Source organism: Stegodyphus dumicola, chromosome 4, assembly GCF_044657685.1.
Source record: "Stegodyphus dumicola isolate Sdum_Otavi_A_Nest chromosome 4, ASM4465768v1".
NCBI classification, from domain to species: Eukaryota; Metazoa; Arthropoda; class Arachnida; order Araneae; family Eresidae; genus Stegodyphus; species Stegodyphus dumicola.
Genome location: NC_140771.1, coordinates 19,816,223 through 19,837,087, shown reverse-complemented (window position 1 = coordinate 19,837,087; position 20,865 = coordinate 19,816,223). Strand labels below are relative to the sequence as shown.

General features: G+C 31.8%; 1 protein-coding gene across 1 annotated transcript in view; it reads left to right on the top strand.

Annotated features, from left to right (window-relative positions):
* The window catches only part of LOC118188757 (hemicentin-2-like), a 425,265-nt gene that overhangs the window by 307,421 nt on the left and 96,979 nt on the right, over nucleotides 1-20,865 (top strand). The window contains exons 3-4 of the mRNA XM_085814240.1: nucleotides 9,786-10,121; nucleotides 15,182-15,292. Coding sequence (XP_085670366.1) covers nucleotides 9,786-10,121; nucleotides 15,182-15,292 — 447 coding nt within the window. The remainder of the gene's footprint in view (nucleotides 1-9,785; nucleotides 10,122-15,181; nucleotides 15,293-20,865) is intronic.

The following is a 20,865-nucleotide window of genomic DNA, read 5'->3' as shown; positions in this document are numbered from 1 at the left end:
CATGATTGACTGCCCTGCTTCTAAACGGCCGACAATTCACCACTTTACAGATTCTTCCAAATGATACTTCGAAGCCATAACAAACCGCTTTGAGTCCCTACACACTGAAATCAAACGCTATGTTGCAGAAATTCACTCAAATATTCAGTTTGCCCAAAGCGCTTGATTCACCCTTGGATAACATAACGCCTAGATTTGCATATCACAAACCGTTTGATTACTTTTGATTGGATAATGCTAATTAGGCTTGGTTTTCACACATTCCCTCCAAATACGGATCACATTAATTCGATATTTCATTGAATATCATCATTTTGGGGTATGTAAAGATAATTTTGGACATGAGTGTAATTGTTCTTCCTGTTTTAACTGCTCGCTAATTTGCAATGTATATAATATCGAATTTCTGAAATCGGAATATCGAGAATTTTCTGTAAACCTGTTATTCTAACATTTTGGAACGAAAATTAATAATTGAATATTCTCAATAGAGCTAAATGCTTTTAAAATAAACTTTTCTCTCGATTGCTTTCACTTTTGTGACTTGTTCATTCATTATAAGAAAAGTCAATTGCCAGATGCCAATAAAAGATATAATAATCTACATTATCAAAAGATTTATTAAACATACGACTATTAAAATTCATTTCTTTTCGAAGTACTGACTTCAAACATTCTTATTTCACTATAATAATTCAAAAAAAGCGAAAAATATGTTACGAAAAACTGCCGTCAACAAAAGCATTTTAAATTTATTTAAATATATATATAATTAAATTTACTTATACATGCATATATATATAATAATAATATACATATGTACTAATGATGTATATATATAATAAATATTTATATATATATAGTATATATATCATAAAATTTACTTATATATAAAAATCATAAGTAAATTTAATTATATATATATATATATATATATATATATATATATACTATTATTAATATAATTTCATATACTTTAATTATATGTAATATTATATTAATTAAATTTACTTATATATATATATATATATATATAATTATAGATATATACTTACTAATATATTATGAATATATATATATCGCTTATTTATATATATATCCACGCATTCTTAACAAGGAAGAAGAAATAGCGGAATTTTGATTTTTAAAGGTTGTTTTAACGTTGACCACGTAATGTTTGTAAGTTTTCTTAATACCTTTTATTTTTTATTAGCACAAGAAAGTTTTATGTTAATTTTCGCTGTTAATAGTTTGAAAAGAATTTAAAGGAGTTGTATAATCTTCTTCAACAATGCTTTTTTACAAAACTGTAATTAACAAATTTGTTACCAGGATAAATATTTAGTAATTTTAAATTCCATGTTTAAACTGACCGCAGTAATTTCAATATAAATTGACGTTTTTTTTTTTTTTTTTTTTTTTTTTTTTTGCTACACTTTCTATTCAGTTACACTTTATATTTTTATGGTAATTAGTTTTTTAATTATATACTAAAGATTAGTTTCTGCGTGTCCTTATCACGTCGGTGTAATCCGGAATTGCCGGAGCCCGGATCTCAGAGTTTCTACTGAACACTTTCTGATTTCGCTTATTGACAGCACAAGAAATGAAAGAAAGTGAATTCGACTTTATAACGGGGAAAAATTTTAAAAAAAAACACTTTTTCGTGTGTGTTTAGATATGCATTAAAATAATACTAGATATTAGATTCTAGATTACATTTTTTGTAGTTTTTTATACAGTGACTCATATTTGTTTTTAGACACTTGTTTTTGAAATGTCTCTTGGAAAATTCGCTGCGTGGAAAAAAGTGTTCGAAGCATATCTGAAAATAAATTAGTTTTCTCAAAATACGCTTACGGGCCCACCAGCAGCCCAGCGGTAAAGTCGCTGAACACTAGTAGTTTGGTCCGAGGTTCGAATCCCGCAAACGAGCTGGCTGCATGGGCGTTTTCGTTGTTTTCCCCATGTGTAAAGTGAATACGAGCCAGTTTCCCTTAGAAAGTCCTCCACGAAGGCATCCCTCCTCTTAGGCAGATAACCCTCGAGGCTTTGCCATAATCACAGACACACACACAATACGCGTACGTGAGTATTCGCATTTGGTTACTTAGGCATTAATGCAACCGCTTTGGTGCAATTTGGCGATTTTTTTACACATCGAAAGATAAAAGTTACTTATTTGTGCAGTTACTTGTGCAAGCTGGTGGTTTTCGCGCTTTCTTTTTCAGAAAGCTTTCCAAACTATCTATATTTATCGTGCGTAGGTAAACATTAAAATATGAAAAGAAAGCACACTTCACTAATTTAAGGTACAAATTTGAATTATTAAATAAGTATTACGTGAGACATTAAAATAAATCACATATATTCTTCTTCAAATCTTTCTGTACTTTTTTTGCTCTGTTTTCTCTCGAAGCACACAGCGATCTGTTTTTGCTTAAAAAATATCAGAGATTTGGGTTCGTGCAAACCTCGGCAGTAGCGGCTGTCAATGAAATGGATTTCATCGTTGTTCCTTTCAGAACATTTTCTGCTAAATTTTGTGTTCTTGCAGAAATTTTACCGCAGTTTCTCTACAAACTCGTATTTTAAAACAAAGGCAAAGAAGATCACGATTTCTTTATAAAAACCGTTAGAACTTGGAAAGCAACAAAAAGGAACGCATACAAAAAAAAAAAATAATAATGGCTTTGCTTCACTGAAGGTTTATTATGAGATTATGAGTAAGTTTTCTAGAAGAATGGTTTTGCACATGGTTGCCAGAGTTTGACACATTCTGAAAATTTGGCGACATCTCCTATAGTGGTTGCGTTAATACGTAAGTACACATGTATGTCTTTGGACACTTGTGTTTTGAAATGTATTTGCAAATCATCTGTTAAATATTAATCTGTTAAATATTAGAACCGATTTACATTTTTTTCACATGTATTGTTTGTGAAAATTTGCTATTTGAAAAAAGAATTGTTCGAAAAGATTGTTTTCTCAAAATATGCTTAGCGTGAGTATTCAAGCACTTGGAACACGCTACTAACATATAACACAGATATGTAAATAGCGGAACACTTAATAATTAATAGAATGCCCTTTAGTTAAAATTATACATTTTATACTCTTTAACATGAATTCAACTAATTGTCTTCAGTTGCAATATTCAAGCTTTACTATTTCTCCGTCAGTCGTTTTCTTTTGCGCTTTTGAGAAAATACATTTCCTTACTCTCTTCTCCAGCCCAATCTATACATGTTCGATAAAGTTTTAAGTTCGGAGAACAAGGAAGAGTTCGATAACTCCAGGGCATTCGTAAATATCCGTAAACGAACATTTACATCTCTGTGTTTAAAATCTAAATTATTCTAAAACAATGATTTCTATTCGATTTCTATATGTTTTTCAAATTTTAGTATGGTTAGTTTTTGTATTTTTCTGTTAATTCACAGAATTTCCTATAAAACGTTCCTATCAGAAGTTGTTCACCGCCACTAGGGAATAGTTTTCAAGATGCAATTCTTCGTTAGACTATCGCCGCACATTATTTCACACATCAGTTTCAACTAGCGTATATTCCGGAGTATAATGCGCATTTTTAACACCAAAACTATGATCATAACTTACGGTTTTGCGTTATACGCCGGATATAAAAATGATACATTAAAAATATGAAAAAAATCAGCATACAAAATTTACACTTTTACATATACTTTTGCTGTTTATTTAAAAGAAATGGCATACTTTTATTAAAATTAATTTTATTAATAATTTACTGAAATTAAAAAGTTTCATTATCGGGTAGCATGAAAGGTTCATCAGGTTCGTCTTCCGTTATATCTTTATGCACATCAGCGATTTCTGTTTCATCTTTACCATCGTTGTTGCTCGTCTATAAATAAATAATCATTATCCGTTGCACCTTTCACCAACACCAAACATCCGTGCTGCAGCAGGATTTCCATTTTCTTTCGCAAACTAAATGACTTTGTATTTGAAATCAGCTTTTTGTTGCTTCGTTTGGTAGGAATCATATTTACTGCTAAAAGGAATGCTAGATCAACTGGTGTTTCAACTAAAACATTCGATGTTCACTTCAAAATAACGGCTTCGAATGACTACAGAAACAGGAAACATCTGAATGACAATTCCGCGAATTCTTTCTGGTTGGAAGTGCATTCTTACTTCAAATTATATCCCACTTTTCTCGAAACCCTGCAACAGCATTCTTTCGGACGCTTGCATTGAATACAATCCACCTCTTTGCAGGAATACTTACTCCCTCAAACATTTAATCCCCACACATAGTTTTCCCCTTATAGCTTTTCAATACGGTATACCATTGTTCGAAAGGCTAAGCTAAATCTTCTGCTAAGTGACCTCAAAAGATAAGAGAATTGCACAAGTAACTTTTAGATTGCTTCGTGAAGAATTGTTTGCTCATTACGGTGAATATTCCTAAGGATTTGCGCATAACGGTGAATATTCCTAAGGATTAAAAAACTATAGCTTGAAATTATAGATGTGCATTATACACCTATATTAAAATATAAAATATATTATATAAAATATTAAAATATGAAATCACATTATATTTAATTTGTGAGCAACAGATAGATAGCTTTTTAAACGAGGTTTTCTGGAAAAATGCATAAAGTAGGAAGGAATAATTAGGCTTCATAAGATTGTTGCACTGAAAGCAAATTTTCAAGGCCCTGAAAGTAATTAGTGAAGATGGCTTACGACTTAAGGCAGAATGGAAATTCGTTATCTCTAAAAGAGATTTTAATGACAGTGGAGCAATAAAAGAGCAAAGAGTAACAATTAAGGCTCTTTATCAAACTTTAGTTCCTTCACACACCAATGGTATAAAAAGTATAAAAGAGCTAAAATCGATGTACTTGCATAAATTCAGATATTTTAAAGTTCTAACATTCTGTTATAAGCAAAGCTCTTTTCTGTTGCAGTGATAATTATACCGTTGATTGTGAATTTATCATTTAGTAGTAGAAATTTGTTTCAAGAATAAAAAGGATAATCCCTTCAAAATAAGTCATTAGCGAAAGAACTCACAACTGAGCCTTTACTTACTATTAGTAATGAAAACTGAAAATGAGTAAAATTCCTGACCAATATTCTTTCGTACTTTGCAGTTTTTCTTTGACAAATTGTTCAGTATTGAACAAAACTGAAAATTTATGAAGCAGTTCTAATTCTTTAAATAGAGCTTCATTCTTGCTAAGTCGATTCGTTTCCATTAAGTCAAAAAGTAGTGTAAACATCATGTATTTTCAATTTTCATTACGCATTTTAATACCGGATTTTGCGCGTTTTTACGGTGAAAACGATTCGTACACTTATTACTGTAATATTAAATTTAATAACATACGTTATTATATAGTATGCCAACAAATACTAACATATTTAATTTAAAATAGTTTTTGAGGTTATTTGTTACCTTTGAGACGAAGAATGTTTTTCTTATATACCTTGATAAAATATAAAATCATCAAAACAATATAAATACATTTCTTTCTGTCTTCAACTTTTTTACATTTTGCAGAGTTTAACTTTTTCCCTTTCGTGATCTGAATGACAAATCTTTAAAATATAACGGTAACAATATGCGAGTGGAAGATGAAATCGCTTAAAAATGCTCAGTTTCCACTAATTAACGTCTATAAATATGTAGACAAATTCTTACTTAATGGAAGTATAGCAATTGTTTTGAGTTCTTACAGGACTGAATACGTATTACTCTTTATCTTACTAGAGCAGTGAATAAAGATTTTACGAAGAAAATGCAGTAAATTTATGTAAATATTTCTATTTATTTACTTGTAATTTGGAAGTTGTATAATTTTTCAGCGTTTTTGTTTACTTATTAGCCTAAAGAAGTTTTAGCTCAAAAGAGTTATTACTCTCGAAACAGGATTTTGCGTTGAATCTCTACAAAATCCTGAATCTCTTTTTCGATTGTTGCCACTAAATATTATTGCCCTGTATTATTTTTTTAATTAAACAAAGGATTATTTGCATGAATGTACGTATGTTTGTCGCATTGTGAGAACAATAATGGTATCTAGAGCTATTAAACTTTGAATAACGTTGTCCTTCACCCCTAACATGTGCACCTGGAAGCCCGAATTTTGAATTTCGATTTTTATATTCTACATTTTGTAAATTTCAGTTTATGATTATTTATCTTGCTTATAATTATCTGCAGTTTATATATAATTCATTTTATATATTATTTTTTAGAGTTAAATTCACTATTTTGTACAGTTTTTAGTTTTAAATCTACTGACTTTGATATGATAAGAACAGGTCAAGTAGAACTTGAGATCTCGGAAAAAGGTTTCCCTTGTTAGCGTTTTGGCCATCACTTCTGAAATCAAGTTGGTGATATTTAGCTATTTTTCATCAACTTGTCAATAAATAGTAAATTTCCGAAAACGCCTCTTAGAAGCCGTTTTCTTGAAAGCTTCAGAAGTGCTGGTCCACACCTTAAGCAAAAGTATAAATTCGTTAGGTGAGGCGTTATGATATCCAGAGTTTTTTTTTTTTAATTGTTCGAAGTTAAACATACACCTTTTTTTTGTAATTTTTGTGAAGCTTCCTACTCGAAATTATCAGAAATATGCCATGTCGATTCAGTATGTGTCTAGTTCAACAACGGCACATTTAGCATATGTTGTGAAGCATCGTACTGGACATGAAAAAGTTTCCAGACGTTTTCTGACAGTTTCTGCCCATATATTTTTATCTGTATTAAACTCTTTCAACCAATTTAATTTCAACCAATTGTGAATCAACTTATATAAAGAATAGATATCAATGTAACTGATAAAATATTGAGAGGCATTTTAAATATACTATGCTAAAAGGATGGAAAATCGTAAGTCTTTGAGCAGTTAGCAATTAAGAGTGGTGTCCGCCGATAACATCGCGGCGAAAACGTCGCGGAGAAAACAACGCAAGACGAAAACGTCGTGCTACAAAACATCGTGGGAAAAAACATCGCAGTTCTAAATCATCGTATTACAAAATATCGTTGTTGAAAATAAAGCGGTTCAAAAACTTCGCAGTTTAAAAACATCGTCGTCAAAAATATCGTCGTAAAAAATAAAGTATCTACAAATCATCGCATGACGATAACATCGCAGACATGCTTTTTTCTTCAGGCTTTAATAATTGTAAATGGATATTTCCATAAAATATTTGGGAGCGCAAGATAGACGAAAGGATAATTTTTACTTTCAAATTATTTATTAACTAATAAATTTTTGCTAATAAAGTAAGAAAAAAACTTAAGCATAGAAAATTAATGCAACTTATAGCATTAACAGAATTTTAAACCGACATTGTTAACTAACAAAGGTCATTGATAAATTGTTTTTTATAAAAGTTTTACTGATACTTTTTCATGAAAAGTATAATCTAAAAAAAGATTAGAAAAAGGAAGATAAGTAACTACATGACCTTATCTATAAAAAAATTGCTAACTTAATTATGAGGTTATTTTCTTTACTTTTATTAATCTAATACTCTTATAGCGAAAATTATTTCTTATTTTGTTTCAGTTTATTCTTAAAGTGTTATTAAAATTTTCATGCACAGCGTGCATTTAGTTACTTGAATGTCGCTTTGTTAGTTATAACGAAAGTCAGCTATATAATATTTCAGTAGTGTTTGGATTTATTAGATTATGCCAAAACACACTCTTACGATGTTATCGTCATGCGATGATTTGTAGATACTTTATTTTTTACCACGATATTTTAGACGACGATGTTTTTAAACTGCGATGTTTTTGAACCGCTTTATTTTCGACGACGATATATTGTACCACGATGTTTTAGAACTGCGATGTTTTCTCTTTGCGATACTTTCTCCCACGATGTTTTATAGCACGACGTTTTCGTCTTGCGTTGTTTCCTCCGTGACGTTTTCGTCCGCGATGTTTTCGGCTGTAACAATTAAGAGTAGCAGACCGGTGCAAGAAGCGTTACATTAAATGCTCTAAAATTAGCATTGATATTTGAAATCAATAAATCAAAACTTTAGCAAGTGTTAAATTCACTTTATTGGAAAATTAAGAATATTCACCTCCATTTTAAACATAATTTTATCAAATTAATGTACTTCTTTTTTTAATGAAATGTAAGAGTTAATTTTTATGTTCGTTTAAATATAAAGTTTGTGTTTCGCTTAAATATTTATGCTTGCACTTGAATAACTATCAGAAGAAACAAAACGGGATACACCTTAAATTTTTCTCTCCTCCTATCTAAATTACACGACGTAATGTTTCCCTCATCATCAACAGACCTTTGTTACTAAACATTTATAACATGTTTGCATCTTTCTTAGACTCGGAAGAAAGCTGTTAAATATTAGCAAAGCTGAAGATTTTAAATTTATCGCACATTGCAATAAGCATAATTTCAGCGCAAACACTTTACGTGCAGCACGTATAACGAGCAAGAAATGGTTCTTTAAAATAATTCGTTATTTGCAAACGAACTACTATTTCTATCATAGCTATCAAGAAAAATAACCTCTAATCATGTTAAACCCATCTCAGTACATCAAAAGGCGCTTTGTTGCTAATTTATATTTTGTTTCTGATGTAATAATTTAAGTATTTGAACTAACTCACAAAGTTAGTGAAATAGTACGTGCTTTGTAGGACCATTCAATGTGAAGTTATTTTCACATTCTATATAAAAATTGTAAAAGACAAATTTTAACTAGTAATAGCATTTTAAGTCCTAAAAACGTCATGTGTGGCATTAGAAACTAGCAGTATTTTCGAATTTTCTGTCATAAGGAAGTTATAGCTTTTACGCAAAACAAAAACCATCTAAATAAAATGTAAAATAAACTGAAATCTTTAGAATGATGTCATTAGAGTAAGATGGTTTTAGAAAATGTAATCTATAGATAACCTAAAGTTGCTTTAAAACTCCAGAACTTATCATTTTAATTACTTATGCGTTCTCTAATTTGAAACCATTGTTTAACAAAATAGAAAGTAAATTCAGTATATTATACCGTGAATAACTAATGCGTGAACTACTTACAGTTACACACTCTTCATGTCTATTAATTTCTTGCAATTCGCGTGCACAAAACATTAGTTTCCTGTACAAGCTGATTTAACTTCATCATTACTCTACGAACACTCGTGTAATACAATCCGGCTGATGTTTAAGAACTTTCTGTGATGAATGTGAGAAAGACTGGGAGAATGTTTCCAAACATTCATCTTTCAGAAATAAATGGCGAAGGAGTAAAGTTATAATCATCTGGGCAACCTATTTTTAGAAATTAGAGAAGAATTCTTAAATGTTAATGCTTGACAGTTGGAGACGCTAGACGTTTAACGCTTAATGTTGATGCTTGACATCTGACGTTTAGATCCTTGGTAACTAACGTTTGATGATGCATGACGATTAGAGAAGGCGTGATATTTTGCGTTGTGTGAGCCTAGGTAAAGAACTGACTTTTCGTTCTAACGACTCCTAACATTTTACCAACAGGCTTTACCACGTGGACTGAATCACATGGATGTCCACTGGCGCTGATTCTAAATATCAATTTTCTGGCCTAAAGAACATTTTTATATCATGCAAATCATCACTTCATAAAATTAAAGTATTTTTCTTTATTATATATATCAATACTTTTGAACTCACTGCCATAGTTGTGTGTTCTAGTACCGACTAAGACAAAATTATAAATTCAGCTTTTAGTTTCCTTTTGTAATTCCTTATCACATCTCGTTGCAGTTCCGGAGAAATTCCTCGAAGCCATGGTGAATAGCAGCGTCAAGATGCCATGTAATGTTCTGCAAAAAAAGGAAGACAACGTCGAATTCTTCTTTTGGTACAAGAATGACGGAGTCACTGCCTTCTATACCCTCGACGCACGACGCCAGCGTCTTGGAGAAGCTCATCATGTGAAAAATGAAAGCTATAGTAGTCGAATACAATTCCATCCCACCGCCGAGCAACCATATTTGCAGATTGATAATCTGAAGGAAGATGATACTGGCACATATTTCTGTCGAGTGGATTATCAATGGTCAGCTACAGAACTGACAAAAATCAATTTAGTTGTTGTGGGTATGTATTAAAAGTAAAATATACTTCTTAATATACTTAAATCAGTAAAATATACTTAAATAAGTTTCACTGTTAGTAGTGAAAACTTCACTAAGTGTAATTATTGGTGTCATATGATGATTTTTGTTTTCGCAAAGCAAGAAAAAAACAATAGGGTTTTTGACTCACAAGACTATTTTCCCCTGGGTATGTGGTCGGAAATTTAACGCAGCCATTTTCTTAAAATCACTTTGAATTACTTTAAACAATTAACTGCCTATTTTCATAAAACAAAACTATGCAAGAAATTTACAATAATATAGAAAATTATTTCCATTATAGCCTATGTCCTGAAAAATAGGTACTTATCTGTCATCGCAACCACCGTCGTAGAAATCGCTAGATTTTCAGAATTTACCAAACTGGCAAACTTGCTCATAGCTATCCTTCAGACAACGCAACGTCGCCATTTTCGCATGCGTTTTTTTTTTTTTTTTTTTTTTTTTTTTTTTTTTTTTTTATGTATACCAAAGGCTTTTATAAACAGATCGGGATATTTTAGGCCTTAGTTGAAATATGCGCTTGATGACTTTGCCAACGATGAAAGAAACTGCGGTAATATTTCTTCAAGAACGCATAATTTTGAGGCAAAATTTCTAAAGAAAATAAGAAAGAGATGCATTAGTAAATAGCTGATTTTATAGTTTGGGAGATGTCCTATATCTGCAATTCTCTGGTCTCTTTTTTTTTTTCTTTTTGTATAAGCATATCCTGTGTACATTGAGAGAAGAATAACACAAAAAAATTGGAGAAAGATTTGGAGAAAAATATAAGATTTTCTTTTTTAATGTATTACGTAAACTTTACCTAGTAACAAAAATATGTATTTTAAATTACTCAAGTACTTTTCCTTTCATATGTTGATGATGTTTGCCGGCTTAAAATAAATATGGATAGTCTGGAAATCTTTTTTAAAAAAAGTTGCAAAAAACCATCAACTTGCACACTATAAATAACTTATTCCTTTCCATGTGTTAAAAATCGCCAAGCTGGGTCGAGGTGGTTGCGTTAATACGTAAGTACTGAAAAATATAACAATTCTGGTAATAAACAGGCACCGTATGAACAGCCTCAGCCTCCGTTATTTCTCAAAGCAAACATATGATAATCAAGCGCTTGCCCTCTGATACACTTTATTCCATTTACTACAGTAGTTAAATGTTAAGACACAATAACACGCCGAATAAATACCAATTCATAAGTCAAACAACAAAAATCAGCGTTAATTTACAAAATTTTCACAGGACTAGTTTCGATGGTTTTACCGAACCATCATCTTCAGCTGCAAAACCGCAAATGAACAAGATAGGAAATAATGTTTAGATAAGATAAGAAAGCCTGGACAAGAATAAGCAAGTGGCGCCATCTGTTGGCGAAACCAGAACTAAAACATAATTTCTCTAAAAGCCGAAGGCAAATTTCGATTGGAATTAGGATCGTTAACTAGAACAGAAAGATTTTTATGAATGTGAAATGCCTCTAGAAAATCCAGTTCTCCAATGGAAGATGTTTTTTGAATAATTTTGGCAGCAGAAAAATTGAAAGTGTGATTTTCGGACCAACAATGTTGAGCAACAGAAGACTTCTGTGTTTCCTTTTGTGTTTCCTTCTGTGTTTCCTATGTTTTCCGTGCTCTTCAAGTTTGCTCCTCCAAACTAGCCCTTGATGAAGAACTAAATTATTTAAAAGCAATAGCTATTTACAGGTGCTTTTCACCCAACATTATTAATCAAGCAGTTAAAAAATTCTCATCTCAACACACTAAAAGCCACACTCTTATTTTAGGAGATTATAAAAATTCTGTTGTCATTCCCTTCTTTCCATCAATTAGCTATAAAGTTGCACATATTTTGCAGAAATTTCACTTTCGGGTTGTTTACTCTCCCATCAATAAAATTCCAACTTCTATACTCAAGGACTCCATTCCAGATATGAATTCCTGGGGTATTTATAGGATTCCTTGCCAGTGCGGTTTAATTTACATTGGCCAAACTAAGAGAGCCTTAAAATTTCGCGTCAAAGAACATGACGCATATGTTAGAAAAAAGGAAACACAGAAGTCTTCTGTTGCTCAACATTGTTGGTCCGAAAATCACACTTTCAATTTTTCTGCTGCCAAAATTATTCAAAAAACATCTTCCATTGGAGAACTGGATTTTCTAGAGGCATTTCACATTCATAAAAATCTTTCTGTTCTAGTTAACGATCCTAATTCCAATCGAAATTTGCCTTCGGCTTTTAGAGAAATTATGTTTTAGTTCTGGTTTCGCCAACAGATGGCGCCACTTGCTTATTCTTGTCCAGGCTTTCTTATCTTATCTAAACATTATTTCCTATCTTGTTCATTTGCGGTTTTGCAGCTGAAGATGATGGTTCGTAAAACCATCGAAACTAGTCCTGTGAAAATTTTGTAAATTAACGCTGATTTTTGTTGTTTGGCTTTTGAATTGGTAGTTAAATGTTGTTTGACGTTGTCTCGTAATGCTGAGATGCAGTGTGTTATTGTAACTTGGGCATTTTTGTCTTGATGTATTTAAAAACTCCATACTTTCGTCCAATACTATAGGGCACCATCAGTGAGAATTCAGGCCGTCACGTTCATGGATATGTGATTTGTCAAATAAAGTTTTAACATGATTGAAAACACCAGTGCCTCTTGTCGTGATCTAACAAAGTAAATTTTTTCTAACATTTATGTATAACAAGAGCGCCAGCAAATGAATCAACATCAGTTCACTTATCGTTTTGCAGTTTCACGAACACATAGTTTTATCAATTGCTTAACTACAGTGAAACCTTTTATTTCTTACTACACAAATATGCCATTGGATACGAAGTCTTTAACAAGGGCTTTTGAACTGCCTTAACCTCAGATTTTGTCATAAAATCTGTGGTATCAAATCTTGCTTAATCAAGATGTTAAGAATACATCCTTCAGATTCGTCCTATGCTGATTGTTGAAATGCTCTAAAACCTTTGATTATTTAGGATTAAAATTTGAAATTATTTTACTACCAAGCATGCAATATGGTCGTTTCATACTGTTTTCTCTATTATACAAGTGATTCCATGAATAACGTAATCCTCTTCCCATTAACATTTTAAGACACAGAGTTAGTGCAATCAATAAAATAATAATTATAATTTTCAAAATTAGTAGAAAACTTTATGTAGCCAATTGATTGCATCCACTATATGATTTGGTTATTGATTAATATTGGAAAATTTAACGAAATTTATATTTATTGTGTCAGACCACCTTATAAATTTTCATACTCAGAGTGTACCAAGGTATCAATGCATCACCATTTTTTTATTGTTCTGCATGCAGGGATCAGTAGCGTGGCTACTATATTTAGGTTATAAGTCACCTAAATAAAATTCAAACTGAATTTCATTTTTCTTAAATCAGAATACACTAATCAGAAATAAAAAATTGCAACGAAGGAAACAAAATTTTTAAATTTATCCACGCGAATGAATAAAAATATCACAACACATCGGAAACAAAAGAAACATATCTTGAAACATGACTCACATCATTATATTTCATCATTAGAAGAGAAAGAATAAAGCATAGTAAGCTTAAGTTCCGACCTAAGAAGGACAGAAAAATACAACGCATGATTTGCGTTTTCAATCGATTTCACATTTCATGAATCCCTTTCTGTAAATATTTTGATTGTGTTTTTTCTATATTTGTGTGTCTTTTCTTTTTCTTACTTATATAACAACACTAAGACAATCGGAATGCTCTTATGGGTCTTTATTTTTGTCCCTAATGCCAATGTAGCTTTCGCAAGTCAGTGAGGTGGGAATTTCTATGGAAAATATACAAATTTGTGTTGCACCTCTCGAAATGTTTTTTTGTACGCCCAATGTCACATGCATCCCAGATTTAGAACCGCTGAAAATATGTGTAAGTGGCTTAGTTTATATTTTGAAAATATTTAATAGAATTACAACTGAAGCGAAACTAACAAAATTACTCTTGTTTTTCAACAAGGCTTTAATGTTTAATTGTAAATCTATTCAATGACGGCTTGAATGCTCAAAATACTCTCATTTAAGATATTTTGCACTAATCATGTCAGAGTTATAAAATTCACAACAGAAACGTCTACATGCTCTTTCACTATTGTACTGTAGTCATCAAGAAATTAATATCCACTTTCAAATAAAACGGATTATTGTGATAATATTTTAGTGACGTGGGCATTAAAAAAGTAATTATGTGTCTTTACAAGTGTAAGTCAAAGACAGATTATCGAAAAAGCATTTATTTGAATTTTACAGATATCAAAAATTAAATATATCTTTCTTCAAACTGCTAAATCCTCATTGGCTCCATTACTACCAAGTGCAGATTTACCTCCTTTCTCAATTCAGATTTTGTTTCAGTAATGATTTTTAATTAAGTTTCATTTTCATTTAATAACACGTATTAACCCTTTGAAGGCCAAAACGCCCGAGATAGTATTTCATTCAAAGCAACAGAACCGCTCGAAATGACAGAAATTGTGATATTGTTTCCTTCCCTTTCCCTAAGGTATGCAATAGCATGTTCAGCTTTCTCAAATGCATTGTATCAGTTTATTACAGACAGCTTGTCCTAAAAGGCTAGTGGAAGCTTCGTTATTACGACGTAGAAAGGACGTCATATGAAATCTGCACATCTCTTTGTGACGGGTGTTGTGGTATTTTAAGCATACAGTTTAGTGAAGGCTTCGGTTTTCTGACGGTTATATACATAAAATAATTACATAAGTTATATACATTAATTAATTACACATATTAAAATAACATATATTTCTGTGTTAATTATGCAGTTTTATTTTATTTTTTTTTAAGTTGTTCATTCAAAGAATCATTGCCTTCGTTAAATGTATAATTTAAAAGAATTAATTAACGTTTCTGCTCGTCTTAGATTTGGAAACTAATTATGAAATATTTTAATGATATTCTCATAAAAATGGATACAAATATGCATGAAATAATCAGTTCATTTCCTTTCTTTACAGTTCCTCCCAAGAAGTTAATTGTTCGAGATGATACAGGGCAAGAGGTCAGAAATATAGCTGGACCATACAAGGAACATTCAGATGTTACACTATCTTGTGAAGCTCAAAAAGGTACGTGTTTGATACCTTCTCTTAGATTTAAGAGTGTTTGGGTTATTGTAACCACTACAGCTAGATCTATGGGTTCTAATTATTGGGTGCCGCTGATTTCCTGACAAGAGTTATCGTGATGGAAATGATATTTCCAGGTTCATGCAGACAAGAATGCAATAAAATTTAACTTGAAAACTTGAATTAGAATCTACTTGATAATTAATATTAAAATACATATACTTTCTCGTTGTTCCTCCCTTCTCCAGCTTGTCTGGCCACATCTAGGCTCAGACTCGGGTAGACCTTCCTCAGACAGCAGCTAACTTCAGACAGGATCAGACATCAGACGATTTCAGACAACTCTCCGGTTCTAGTTAACCCACTTACCCCTCTACGCTTGTCTAAAAAATCTGCATAACCATCTGGAGGGAACGAGCTGCTTGACTAAATACGAAGTGATATAAAAGATACAAATTTTAGCAATTTATAAGTTAAAAACAAACTAAATACAAGTGAAGTGATTTTAAAGTGCTATATACAAAATTATAACTTTTGTAATTGTCCTCTTCGTTTAATGACACCAATATGCAAACGAAAATGCACGTTTTTGGATAAAGGTTTTTGAAAATGCAAGTCTTTGAATAAACGTTTTTGGAAACGCAAGTTTTTGAATAAAAGTTTTTGGAAATGCAAGTTTTTCTTCAAAGTATGTCTTGAAGTGCCTCTCGTAAAAAAGATTTGGATCTCATTTATTCGTGAAAACTTACTTTTGGCATATAGGAATATTTGCTATGATTGGACATACTTACTGACACAGGCAATTTCAATAAATGACATGATTTTTTTACATCAGCGTTAGACAAGAAAAATTAGAAGCTTACATCTTGAATAACCGCAATTCACTTGCATTTTTATTATTTTTTATTTTGCAGTATAATGTCTACCATCATAAAATGCATAATATTATCTTATCTGCATTTGTTTCCAGATTTGTTTGATAAAGTAAATTTTAAAAATATGAAACAATACTTCAAAAGCATGCTTTTATAATAATCCAAAATGTGTTGCGTAAATGGCACATTCTATCACTATTTCTCGGAAACATCGGATTGTTTTGACAAAGCATCGTGGTTGTGAGCTAAAGTTTGTTAAGAACTAGAGGTGCTGTGCTTTTCTTTTCAATGTCGAAGTCGGCTTGTATGGCTTTCGAATAAATGAAACAAATACTTAAGTTCCGCGGTCAGGTCTTGGATGTTCCGAGGCTTCCCTTCCTTGGCCAAGCCTTGGAGGTTCCGCGGCCAGTCCTCTGCTTCTTTGTCGATTAACATATCCAATTTTTAATCGTTTAAAATGCTGTATTCTTATTTTCCGGTAATCACTTTCGAAGTTTTCATCTAAACGTAACTGACGGAATAAACACAGTTAAAGTGTTATCGAGAGTGGACTTGGTTAACAGTTGGCTTTTTTTCTTCTGCCAATACAACCAAACTCGTCATATTTGTAGCGTCTCGAAAATTATTCAGCGTATGAATACATTTTCTATTATTTAGTCTACCAAGATCCGGACCTAGGACAATTAAGTCCGGACATTTTGTTCTAGAATAGGAATCAAAGAGGAAACGTTGCACCGAGAGCCTTCTATAATTTGTAGTGAATTCCATTTTTTCGCTTTAAAATAACAGAATAATAATAGACCTTTTAAAGAATCCTAGTCACAGAATCTTTAACCAGTCGTGGTTATACAGGGTCCGGCAATAAAGTTACAGAACTGCTGCTATTATCCTGTTAATATTAATGACAAAAAATATATTTTAATCATCATTATATATTAATAATTATCAATATATATACTAAAATATAAACATTACGTAAAAATGGCGTCAGTCTGCAGCTACACGTTTTCTCTCTTACAGAACATATGAAAATTTAAGAAAACAAATATAAGTACTATTTCTGAAGATCGGTAATCACAATCATGCTGTTTTCTGTTGCTATGGGTTTAAGCACAAACTGAAAGTAAATATCAGTCTTGCTCTAAGATAAATAACATAGACCCACAAAATGATCTAAACTGTTACTCAGTGCCCTATCTCATGGTTACACGTTTGAATGGAGTTCTTAATTTCGTGATGAAGGAAGAGATGTTTTGGTGGTTCAAGGACTAGGCGGTTGTTAAAGCAACGGTTCTAAGGAATCTGCTGTGAAAGTTAACTCTGTCTTCTATTTAGAGGTGAATTAATTGCGTACGACAACACCTATGTAGTAGTAGAGTAGGGAAAGAGAATAATTATCGAGTGTTTACCTCGGCGAAGTATAATATTATGCATATGTTCTGCTTTCGAGGCAAATGCATGTATATGTGAGAAGATGGTGCTAAATTCTAGGTCATATCAAAATCCTATAAAGAGGAAAACACATGATTTACCTCTCCATTGTGTTATACTTTACCTCTCGAATGATGTCGATTGCCTTATTGCCTTTGCTGTTACATAAGAAGAAGAAATCTTTTATTAGCAAGCTTCTAACGTGTGAAAATAACTGGATGTTGTTTGATACTTTCATATGCTTTCATTTCATTATAGCTCTTGAAACTACTCGCGACAAAATCTCCACCGCATCTAAAACCTTATATCTTATGACCATTTTGGACTTCTAAGGGACCATGGATAGCGGAATGTTAAAGCTGCGGTAAATATAAAATTAAAACTCTAAACTAAGAGTCTGCCCTGGAGATTCCGAAAGAGCACCGTTCTTTTGCATGCTAATGACAAGAAGCAATTTTCGATGGATTATTTTGCTCTTTTATTGAAGTTCTGTCATAATGGCGTTTGAAATTAGGGATATTTCACTAGAACATGTTGTTGGATGACGATTTGACTATTTTAGACATTATATGCTACAATATGTGAGATTTTCTTAAACGATTGGATTTTGGAAATACCTTGTCTAATACCCAAACAGCGGTGATTTAAGAAGTCAAACAACAAATGTCAGCGTTATGTTTGCAAATTTTTGTTGTTTGACTTTTAAAATAATCCTTGTTCTGCGAGTTATTTTAACCTAAACCTAAACAACGTTTTCACTCAATTATACAGCTAATCGTATGCTATATTGTGTTGCTTAAAAGTAGATACCTCAGGGCCGATGCCAGCCTCTTCATTTATGACCGTAACGCGTGTTGTCATCAACGCACAGCATTTATTCTCTCCGCTTAATGTGAAATTGTGGTTCATTTCTACCACTTCTTTCTACACTTTCTTTCTTCATTTGTACGCTTTTCATGAAGCGAAATACATTAAATGGAAATGAAATGGCGGCAAAAATTTAGGCGATTCAAGCCGTTTTCTGCAGCTATCGTTCCCATGGTTACGAAGCAAATCAGATGATGGAAAATAACTTTGAAGTTAGTACTTTAAAATAACAGATAATAATGTAATATTTTTTTCGTTGTAAGATTATTTCATCGATATTTCTCTTTAACATCAAGTCTATAGATTGATAAAGGGATGTTTAAAAGCTCTCAAATTTAAAATGATGTTGATCTCAAAACTCCAAAATACGGGTCTAACCGTGAAGAAAAAAAATCATTCTTTATAAAAAACATTAATCTTTTAAATCTAACGTTTCCTACTGCAAACAAAACTTGGGACATTTTTGTGCTTTTCTAAAGCAATTCCACATTTTTAAACTCTATAAGGTATTTCTCCCACTTCCCTAGCGTGCCTTCGTGGTGTAACGGTAGCACGCTGGGCCGGTATCCAGAGGTCCGTGGTTCGATTCCCGGCGAAGGCGGTTGCATATTTTTCATCTTTCCTACTTCCAATTAACCTAATGACTCTACAACTCGACGCCAATATCTCAGCCTGAAGCTTTAACAAAATCGGTCATAAAATGATTTGAAATACTACAACCAAACTCGAGTTTGAGAGTGGCAGTAAGCCGACCACTGACATAGGAAATTCAATTAAAAATTCTGTTGCAATATAGCGGACGCAGATGAAAACCTTTATAATCAAAATCAAGCTCTCTAAATGTATATAAATCCCAGAATCAAAGAAAGGTTTTTCTGTAACAGAAACGCTACTATTTTTAATAAATAAAAATTGGATTATAACTATGCATTGCAAGTAGTGTTGCAGGAACAAGCACACATGTGCACACTGTATACATCATTGTGAAAATGGCAGTTTAATTCTGGATATAAGAAAGGGCAAAAGATAATTATCAAAATATCATATTTCGTAATTTATGCGGAATTTTATTCACATTGGCATCTAAATTAGTAAACTTTCATTGTTTTATTTTTAGTCTTCTGCACAGAAAAGATGTAAAAATTTCACTTAAAATTAAAAAAGATGTAAAAAAAAAAGCACTTCCAAAAGTTAATGTAAAAGAAATGCAGCCGCTGTGGATTAAAGTTAATAAGATACGCTAGCGCAGGCATAAGCATATCCGATGAGAATTGTTCAAAATTTCATTTCTTTCTCGTTACGAAGAGATTAATTTTAATTAACAAATCAAGGGAGCGGAAAAGTTATTAAAATCCACTTTCACCATTGTTGAATACTCTTGTATTTTCTTTCTTTAAGAAAAGAAGAAACAACCATTTAAAATAAACACTACATTTCAGATTTTTTTTCCATAATATTTAGGAGAATTTATATTGTTAAGCTTTCATTTCTTGTATTTAAAATATTTCGAACTGCAAAAAATTATAGTAAAAATAAAATAAAACAAAATAAAAAATAATTATTATTATTAAGCGGAGAAAGAATAAAGGTGCTCCGAAAAAGTAAACATTTCATATTTCCCCGAAAGGATAGCTAAAATTCTTTTAAAAAGTGAATCTTTGCGTTACAGTTTGTTTGTGGTGCTTTTATAATCACTCTTAATGAGGGCCAATTTTGAATTCTTCTCATTAACATTTTGTTTCTAACTAATGAGGAAGGTATTGGACATTTTATTTTATTCATTTCTTCCCTGTCATCTTTCTACTGCCTTGCTATGGATTTTCGTATCAAAATATTCCTTAGTTATTCTTGCTTAATTGCTGTAAAGGATTTTCCGATAATTTTTATTGAGATAAGTCATTGGAAATATTGAGAACGAGAATTATTTTGGTCTTAGATAAGCCTGCATAAAGAGCTTATTACAGTATTTACTTTATTTAATTTCTTATATCCACAGAATATTTCGGCTACTAGAACCAATGGGCATTTAAGAAGATTATTTTAGGAGTTATTTAGTAGTACTCGATCTTTGACTGGATCTCAAGAATAGCACTTCCCTTCTTCAGTCAGGCACGCTTGCAGAACTGTATACATTACGTAGCGATTTTTTACATTATGTAGCAAATAAAATTCCCGATTTTAAGAACGATTGGAAAAAAAAGAGAGAGAGAGAATAGAAAGAAGATTACCTGTTTAGTCAGCATAATCTCTAGCAGCGTCATTGCATTTTTGCCATGATGTGGCAAGGATATTTATACCATATCTGTAGAATATGTGTCTAGAAGTGATGTAGTCTTGCATTGCCAAATATTCCCTGATGCCCATTTGATAAAGTATTTCTAAACAAGAAATGATTAATGT